We start from the raw sequence: 9,964 nt of genomic DNA on the forward strand, positions 1-9,964 counted from the left end.
AGGAGAGAGTCTTTATTGTGCCCATCCATTCTGGGCACATAGTATTGCTATATCATTGTCTAAAATGCCATCCACAGAGTGCTGAAGTCCATCCTGGCAGCGAGGCGAGGAGGTTGGGGAAGGGCTGGGTGTTTCCCATGCCCGAGCCGCGTCTTTTGGGTTGCTGCTTTGGCTTGAAATATCCCTGCTAATCCCTCCCAACCCCATCCCCTGGCCCAGGCCTTTCCAATCGCCACATCACTTCTCCCCTAGCTTTCCAACTCCTGCGAGGCCGGTCTTTGGCCCTCCTGGCGTGGTGCTATCCTCATGCTCTTCCCAGCTGCTTTCTTGGGAATTCCAACACCCACATCTCCAATGTGACTGCTGCTGCAAAAACAACAACAATTCCTTACGTTTTGTCTTTGATCACTGAGGTGCTTTGGAAAAATGCAAGTCTTTATTTTTCTGTAGCGTCATGAACATAGACAAAATCTTCCAAGGTGCTTCACACGAGTGTAACCTTCGGCAAAGAGGCAGAGACACCTTAAAAAGGTGATGGGGGTGGGGTCAAGAAGAGGTGAGATTTAGGATAGGAATTCCAGAAGCATTGGAAGTTTGAAGTCAGGGCTACCAATGGGCAGCATAGCGGCTCAGTGGTTTGCACTGCTGCCTCATGGCGCCAGGGTCCTGGGTTCAATCCCAGCCTTGGGTGACTGACTGTGTGGTATTTGCACATTTTCGCCATGTCTGCATGCATGTGCTCTGGCTTCCTGCCACAGTCCAAAGATGGGCAAGTTAGGGTGGATTGGCCATGTGCAATTACCCACAGTGTCCAGGGACATGTAGGCTAGGTGGATTAGCCATGGGAAATGTAGGGTTACAGGGATACGAAGGAGGAAGGGGGATCTGGATGGGACGCTCTTTGGAGTGATGGTGTGGACTCACTGGGCTGAATGGCCTGCTTCCATGGTGTGGGGATTCTATGTGAGAGCAATTAAAATCATGGATGTGCAAAAGGGCAGAATTGGAGGAGTTCAGAGATCTTGCAGGGTTATGGGGCTGCGGGACATTACAGAGATAGGAAGCAATTAAAATCATATAGGGATTGAAAGGGTGAGAATTTTAAAGTTGAGGCATTGCCTGACACAAAAATAGGTGGAAAGGCAGCTTGCGAGAGGGGTGTAAATATTGGCAGATTCAGTAAGTGGGCAAAACGTCGGCAAATGGAGTATAATGTGGGAAAATTTGAAGTTATTCATTTTGGAAGGGAGAACAAAAGAACAGAGTATTATCTGAATGAAGAAAAGCTGCAAGACAGAAAAAACATGTAGGAACTTGTGCACGAAACACAGAAAGCTAGCACACAGGTACAGCAGGTAATCAGGAAGGACAATGGATTGTTGGCCCTTATCTCAAGGGCGTTGGAGAATAATGACAGGGAAATCTTACTGCAATTGTACAAGGTGCTGGTGAGACCACATCTGGGGTACTGTGAGCAGTTTTGATCCCATTATTTAAGGCAAGATGTCATTTCATTGGAGGCAGTTCAGAGAAGGTTCACTACGGTAATCCCTGGTATGGAGGGGTTGTCTATGAGCAAACATGAAGCAGGTTGGGTCGCTAACCACTGGAGTTTAGAAGAATGAGAGGTGATCTCATTGAAACATATCGGATTCTTCAGGGGCTTGACAGGATCAATGCTGAGAGGGTGTTTTCTCTTCATGCGAGAGTCTAGGACCAGAGGGCACAGACACAGAATAAAGGGACACTAATTTAACATGGAGGTGAGGAGGAATTTCTTCCCTGAGAGGGTTGAGAGTCTTTGGAACTCCTTGCCACAGAGAGCTGCGGGGACAGAGTCCTTGTGTATATTTAAGGCTGAGATAGATAGATTCTTGATCAGTCAGGGAATCGAGAGTTACGGGGAAAGGGCAGGAAAGTGGACATGAGGAGTGTTGGATCAGCCATGATCCTACTGAATGGTGGAGCAGGATCATGAAGCCAAATAGCCTACTCCTGTTCCTACTCCTTAATCTTACCAATAGCCAGCAAGAGTGAGCGTGATGGGTGAGCAGGACATGATGGAAGTTAAGGTACAGGGCAGCAGACTTTCCGATGGCCTCTGGTTTATGGAACTTTGAAGATGGAAGCTTATGTTGGAATAACCAAGTCTGGAGTTAACAAAGGGTCGAGCACTCCACCAGCCCAAAACCGTAGGAATCCTCTGTTCCTGCTCATCAATTGTACAGAATGGCTTTGCAATCGGTGAAGCGTTCTCATCTGCCCCGATAGTATATTTCCTTTCTTTGTCTCATTAACTAATGTACCATATCTAAGCTGCTGCTTCTTCACAAACCTGATAAACAATTTGAAAATTACTTACAGATACTTGATACACTGGCTGTACAAAATAACTCTGATCACAAAAGTCAACAAATAGTGGGAACCAGCTGAACAATACACGAGGTTAGATGGCCTGCATGGACTATGCCTGTTCCAAAGTGTGTGTGTGTGTTTATCTGTGTGCATGTTTATGTGTGTGTGCACGTGTGCGCGTGTTTATGTATGTGTGCACGTGTGTGTGTGTTTATGCGTGTGCGTGCATATGTTTATGTATGTGCGTGTTTATGTGTGTGTGCGTGTGTGTTTATGTGTGCGCACGTGTGTGTGCGCACAAGAGAGTGAATATGTGTGAGGGAGAGTGTGTGTGTGTGTGTGTGTGTGTGTGGGAGAGTGTGTATGTGTGTGTACACACGAGTGTGTGAGTGAGACAGAGAGAGTGTGTATGTGTGTGTACAACTTTGGGCTCTATAGCAGCAATAAGTTGCGAGCACGTTTGGTGGTGATAATGAGGATGTATGGAGGCTGCACTGTTTCTGACAGCTTTGATCAGGGCAGAGCCCACCTCAGCCAGATTGGTTTGACTGTTCTTGATTCCGAAACATACCTCGGCACTCTGATTGGTGACTGGCAGAAGGTCCTGCACTTTGCATCTTTGCCTTTGGTGCAGAAACATCGAGTCAGTTCCCGCTTCCGAAGTTTCAGAGGATTCCCCAGACCGTACGGAACAACCTGTCTGTGAGGATGAAAAACCACAGTTAGAGGTGTAAGTGTACAAGGGACAGCAATGAAGAATGGAGCACTCCCAGGTGGAGGGCCTCAGTGGGACATCAGCTATGGTCTTATTGGGTTGCAATCTGTCACCTGAGTCAGAAGGTAATGGGTTCAAGTCCCATACCAGAGGCTTGAGGCCATTATCCAGGGTGACATGCCAATGCTCTGCTGAGGGAGTGCTGCGTTGTTGGAGATGCTGTTTCAGATGGGAATGAGTGGCTGTGGGCCTTCTCAAGTAGACAAAAGTGATCCTGTGCCATGGACATTATTTTGAAGTAGAACATGTATACATTAAGCACCATTACTGGAATGAACAGTCTGCTCTTTGATCATATTGCTGTTTGTGGGGTCTTGCTGTGCCCTCCAAGTGGCTGCCGCATTTCCCACATTACAACCATGACCCCTCACCCTATCAACCTCATTGCTGACAAAGCTCGTTGAGACAGATTCAGGTCACGAAAAGTGGTCTACGAGAGCAAGTCATTACTTAGTTCTTAGGATGATCTTTAACTAAGGCGATGCATGTCAAAACAGGAGAGAAAATATGTACACAATATGTTTTCGGCTAGAAATCTCTTGGGCTTGCAAGCTGAGTGAGGGAAAGAATTTGGGCTTTCTTCCCAGTGAGTAATATGTGATTGGGTGGGACGTTACTTTATCTGTGTGCTCTTTCCCCTTCTCCATGCCAACCTGATTGGAGGAGATAGAATTGGACTGATATCACCAGCCATCTTAAATTCTCTCACCTTGTCCTCCATTAGCAAGATCAGGCCTTTAAAAGGCGGAGTCCTGCCACCTTGGAGTGTGTTCCAACAGAACACTACAGAACGAATCACCTGAAGGCTTAGGCAAAGTTATGAAGATAGAAGCTGGTGAAAGTGAAACTTGTTGTCAAGGCAAAGGATTGTGGGACTACTAGATGCTCACCTTCTTCACCATTTTCCAATAATAGGGTTGTTGACTAATCAATCACAGTGATCAATCTCTATCAATGAGTGAACAAAAGAGCCAGGCATGAGGTGTTGGTAAAAACAAACTGGTGGAAAATTTCAGGAACCATGGATCTAGAGTCATTCATTCATCCGAAACTATATGCGCCACACACGTCATATCAATCATAGGATCTGTTTTAATGTGTTACTTTCTGAAAGAAATCAGTTGAATTTACATTGGGGTCAATCACCAATCACTGCTTCGCTTTGGTTTGCTGATATTCCAGCATAAAGAACATTGAGAAGCTGGGGAAAGGTGTGGAGAACACAGACATCAATGGTTACAGGTCGCATCAATAGCAATGACAGCAAAAAGATAGCACCGTGAGAGAGGTGGCTCAACGGTTAGCACTGCTGCCTCACAGTGCCAGGGACCCGGGTTTGATTCCACCCTTGGGCAACTGTCTGTGTGGGTTTCCCCCGGATGCTCCAGTTTCTTCCCGCAGTCGAAAGATGTGCAGGTTAGGTTGACTGGCTGTTGTAAATTGCCCGTACTGTGCAGGGGTGTATAGGCTAGGTGGGTTTTCCATGGGAAATGTGGGGTTATGGGATAGGATAGGGGTCTGGGTGGGATGCTTTTCAGAGGGTTGGTACAGTCTCAATGGGCCAATCAGCCTCTTTCAGTACCGTAGGGACTCAATGATTAAACAGGTCCTAACAAACACTTACATTACTATCCCTCTGGTAAAAGGGGCCTTTTGTTCATTCCTTTTTCTGTGATCATTTAGGGTTCTACAATGTCCTGTGAATAACAGGTCCTCATGAAGCAAAATGGCTGTTATGTTTCTATATGGTATATTTTGTTTTGGGCTGAATTTACTCTCTGACTCGGTGCCCAGAGTGCAAATCCATTTTCAAACATTCAATGTTAACCCCAGAAAATTAAAGCCATATGTGACCACAGCACACAGCCCAGATCATTGCCTCAAGAAACATTGTCTGAGATGCACACACTAAGTACAGACATGGCACTTACTAGTAATGAGAAGAAGATTCAGATGCGATATTTCACTAATTTACCACATTTGGGGCGTGATTTTCAAGAGTGCACACATGCCTCCATTCTACACAACTTCAACAATGAATATTGACCTCTATTTCAGAAGGGAAAGGTATATAAAAATAGGAAAGTCTGGCTTAAACTATACAACATACTAGTAAGGCCACAGCTGGCATACAGCCAACAGCTTTGCTCCCCTCTAAGGAAAAGATGCACTGCCATTGGATGCAGTTCAGAGAGGGTTCACTAGGTTTTTCCCCCAGGAATGGAGGGATTCTCTTATGAGGAGAGGTTGAGTAAGTTGGGCTTGTAGTCATTGGAGTTTAGAAGAATGAGAGACGACCTTATTAAAATGTTGCGGAGTTGAAAGGGTGGATGTTAAGAAGTTGTTTCCCCTTGTGGGACAGTCTGGGATCAGAGGGTATCGTCTCTCAATAGGGATCACACATTTAAGACAGAGATGAGGAGGGCTATTTTCCCTGGAGCTGGGGAGGGGGTGACCTTGTAGAGGTTTATAAAATCCTGAGGGGCATGGATAGAGTGAATAGCCAAGGTCTTTGTCCTCAGGTGGGGGAGTCTAAAACTAGAGGGCATAGGTTTAAGGTGAGAGGGGAAAGATTTAAAAGGGACCTAAGGGGCAACTTTTTCACACAGAGACTGGTGCATGTATGGAATGAGCTGCCAGAGGAGGTGGTGGAGGCTGGTACAATTACAACATTTAAAAGGCAGCTGGATGGGTATGTGAATAGGGAGGGTTTAGAGGGATATGGGCCAAATGCTGGCAAATGGGACTAGATTAATTTAGGATATCTGGTCGGCATGGACGACTTGGACTGAAAGGTATGTTTCCGTACTTTACATCTCGCTATGTATACATGACTATGACTCTCAGACGGTGGTGAATCTGTTGATCATTAAGAGTATTCAAGGCTGAGATAGACAGATTTTTAATTAGTAAGGGAATTGAGAGTTATGGGGGAAAACGCAAGACAGTTGAGGGTGATCAGATCAGCCATGACCTGATTGAATGGCAGAGAGGACTCAATGGGCTGAATGGCCTACTAATGATCCTAGGTCTGGTCAATCTATTTCAACAGTGACTACACCTCAAAGCACTTCATTGACTCAGAAGCTCTTTGCAATGTCCTGAGGCCATGATATATAAGCAAGTTTTTCTTTTACCTTCGTTTTATTACGGTTTTCCACCCTCCAATATTTATGCAGCTGCCTTGAAGAACCTATTCGCGAAAATGAATTTGCAACTGTTTCTGATTAGAAACTCTATGTCAGACACCGTTTCCCCTCCTCCTCTTGATGTGGAGTTGAAATCATTGCCCCGTAAGTTGGTGATTTGCACAGGGACTTTGTGGTGCTGTCGATAAGACAGATTGGAGCCCCTCAATGGGACACGATGACCAAGGAAGATGCATTCAGAATACAGCCAAATGCATTGAGGACCAAAAACACACTGTAAGAACAGGAGAGATTCCTGGTCAACTGTGAGATGATAAGAAAGCTAAAGCTTTCACTGCCACTGCCAATTGCTTCGGGCTACGATATGCTTGACCCAACAGCAACCTGGGCGCCCGGAGTGAACCTTAATGTGCCCTCAGCAACCTAGAAATTCTCCTCACTTACTTTGACAAGTGATTTTGGCATCTCACACCTGATAGCACTATTCACCAACTGGAAAAGATGTCTGTTTTTTGTCATGGATAACAATAGCGGGAAGGACACTTTTAATCATCTGAAAACCGATAGGGGCTGAAAGAGAGATGCTGGGACAGAAATCATGAGCTTTGGTGATATTCTTGGCCTGGGATCTGAACACAGCCGCCCCATGTTAGCACAGTCGGTTTCTTAAGCTCTAGATCCCTGTTATGGGGCCTGGATATACCTCACTGTCCAGACCATGCTGGCCAAGCTTGCAGTTCCTTAAATATAGGAGATGAACCACGATATATTCAATAAAGAAAGGCTGGATAGACTGGGATCTTTTTCACTGGAGTCTAGGAGGTTGAGAGGTGTTCCAATAGAAAGTGGTGTGATAGGAGTCATGGACATAGAGTCATACAGCACCAAAACACCTTGGTCCAACCAGTCCACACCGAACATAATCCCAAACCAAACTAGTCCCACCTTATAAAGTAATGAGGGGTATAGGTGGAGTTAATGGTAGTTGTTTTTTCCCCAAGGATAGGGGATTTCAAGACTCGGGGGCACATTTTTTAAGGTGAGAGGAGAGACATTTAAAAAAGACATGAGAGGAAAATTTTTTACAGAGAGTGTGGTTCACGTGTGGAATGAACTTCCTGAGGAAGTGGTGGATGTGGGTACAATTACAATGTTTAAAAGACATTTGGATAAGTACATGAATAGGAAAGGTTTGGAGGGATATGGGCCAGGAGCAGGCAGGTGGGACTAGTTTAGTTTAGGATTGTGTTTGGCGTGGACTGGTTGGATCAAGGGGTCTGTTTTGGTGCTGTATGACTCTGTGACTGTATGTCCATGACTCCTATCACACCACTCAAGTATTCTAAACAATCAGTTCACTCGTAAGACCATTCCATATATAGCAGCAAGCCATTCAGCCCATTGAGTCTGCTCTGCTATTCAATGAGTTAGTGGCTGATCTGATAATCCTCAACTCCACTTCCTTGCCTTTTGCCCATAATCCTTGATTCCCTTGCTGACTAAAAATTTGCCTCTCAGCTTTGAAACTTCAATACTTGAAGTAATTTGCCAAAGATCCTTAGATGACATCTTACAAATCCATGACCATTTCCATCTAGAAGGACGAGGGCAGCAGATACATAGAAACACCACCACCTTCAAGTTCCCCTCCAAGCTACTCACCATCCTGACTCAGAAATATATAAGCATTACTAAGGTTTTAGAGTAGATTTGTAGCTCAGGTTGTGGATGTTGTGGTTGGTTGGCTCACCGAGCTGGTTCGTTGTTGTTCCGCAGACATTTCATTACCCTGCTGGGTAACATCATCAGTGCATTACATCCATGTGGATAGAGATGAGATGACATGACCAATAATCACCCATCTCTATCCACGTGGACAAAGAGAACCACCAATTTGATTGGGACAACACCAAAATCCTGGGACAAGCAAAGCAGAGACAGGCACGGGAATTCCTAGATACTCCACGAAGAATGCCATCAACAAACACATAGAACTCGACCCCATATACATTCCAGTACGAAGGAAAACCAGAAGTGAGGTAATCCAGCTCAACGTACTCCAAAGTTTAAAAACCAGGTGGGAAAACACAACGGCGCTTCATCGAAGGCTGCACTGATAATGTTACCCAGCAGGGTAATGAAACGTCTGCAGAACAACAAACCAGCTTGGCGAGCTAATCAATCACAATGTATAAGCATTCCTTCAATATCACTAGGTCAAAATCCTGGAATTCCCTCCATATCAACATCATGAGTCTACCTACAGCACATGGACTGCAATGGCTCAAGAAGGCAACGCACCACCACTTTCCCAAAGGGCAACTAGGGATGGGCAATAAAATGCTGGCCCAGACAGTGACTCCCACGTCACATGCATGAATTAATAAAAAGTGTTATGTTCATCTCTGCAACCTATGCTAGTCATTTAAACTCTTTATAAGGAGACTACTGATGAAGTTTAAACAAACTTTGCTTCAAATAACATCATGACAACACAGTTTCTGGTGACCATATGATGTAAACTTACTAACATGGAATGTTTCTTTTTAATGCGATAATTACTTTGGTCGTTCAGCAGTTGGCTGAGTGGCTTTGCAGAGGAATGAACCTTGAATTCAGCATCAGAAATGTACATCTGTGATTAAGGCACAATAGTTCAGAAAGTGGGACTTCTCAACATCATCCTGGAGACAGTTGTAACCAAACTTTCCAGGGATGCACAAACAGTGTGCTGCACATTGATTTGCTAATTTCTTCAGTTATGTAAATGCAATAAGGTCCCAATTAGTTTGTCTTGTCTGTTATCTCCAGGCGTACGAGACCTGGGTGTACAGCTCACATACTTTGCTTACTCGTCCCACTCCAAAGGTCCTGATAACTGTCACTATCATTGCCATTGTCATAATCAACACCATGGCCACATCATTGATTTGGCCTCCATCATCACTATAATCATCATTGCTACCATTATCACCATGGCCGTCATCATCGATATGACCACCATCACTGCCAAGCCACCAGCATCATCTTGGCAGCAATAATGTCCACAGCCAACACCATCACCATGGCCGCCATTGTTACAGTGTGCGCCACCATCACCGTGACCACCATAATAACCATAGACACAATAATCACTGTGCCTGCCAATTTCACTATGTTCATCATCATCACCATCACGGTCACCATCATCACCATGTCCATGATCATTGCTACAGCCACTACAATCACCATGACAACCATCATCACCGTGACACATAATGTTAGATGGCTAAGCACTTTCTGTTTTTGGATGGTTGTTGGAAAATCGGGGCAACAATGACTGAAACAGCGTAACTTTATGCCAATACTTCCTTTGCTGTTGGTTCTAATTGTGGTTCAACTGATAACTCTCTTTCAAAAGTGTATGTTCACAAATCCGTAACTCTCTCTACTTCTGTACTCCTTTCCATTCATCTTCATTCCACTGTTGTTTTCTCAACTCTTAAAACCCACTGATTACAGACGGTGACTGTTGATCAAGTTGGTCATCAAAGTCCCACATGCCCCATGGCCCCTTCACTTCCAGTAACTTTCAGGCAGGTTATTCTTGGCTTGAAAACTCCAACAAATCCTGATACAATGTCGGATAACAAGGTGTAGAGCTGGATGAACACAGCAGGCCAAGCAGCATCAGAGGAGCAGGAAA

The 9,964-nt window shown here is 44.9% G+C and overlaps 1 protein-coding gene across 1 annotated transcript in view; it reads right to left on the minus strand.

Moving 5' to 3' along the window:
* Positions 1-237: 237 nt before the first annotated feature.
* The window catches only part of si:ch211-202p1.5 (uncharacterized protein LOC103909337 homolog), a 24,023-nt gene continuing 14,296 nt past the window's right edge, over positions 238-9,964 (minus strand). The window contains exons 3-4 of the mRNA XM_048601441.1: positions 2,927-3,055; positions 238-366 (exon numbers count right to left, since the gene is read on the minus strand). Of these exons, the coding sequence (XP_048457398.1) occupies positions 249-366; positions 2,927-3,055 (247 nt within the window). The 3' untranslated portion in view covers positions 238-248. The remainder of the gene's footprint in view (positions 367-2,926; positions 3,056-9,964) is intronic.

The sequence above is a fragment of the Rhincodon typus genome, chromosome 9 (assembly GCF_021869965.1).
Source record: "Rhincodon typus isolate 14 chromosome 9, sRhiTyp1.1, whole genome shotgun sequence".
In the NCBI taxonomy this organism is placed as follows: Eukaryota; Metazoa; Chordata; class Chondrichthyes; order Orectolobiformes; family Rhincodontidae; genus Rhincodon; species Rhincodon typus.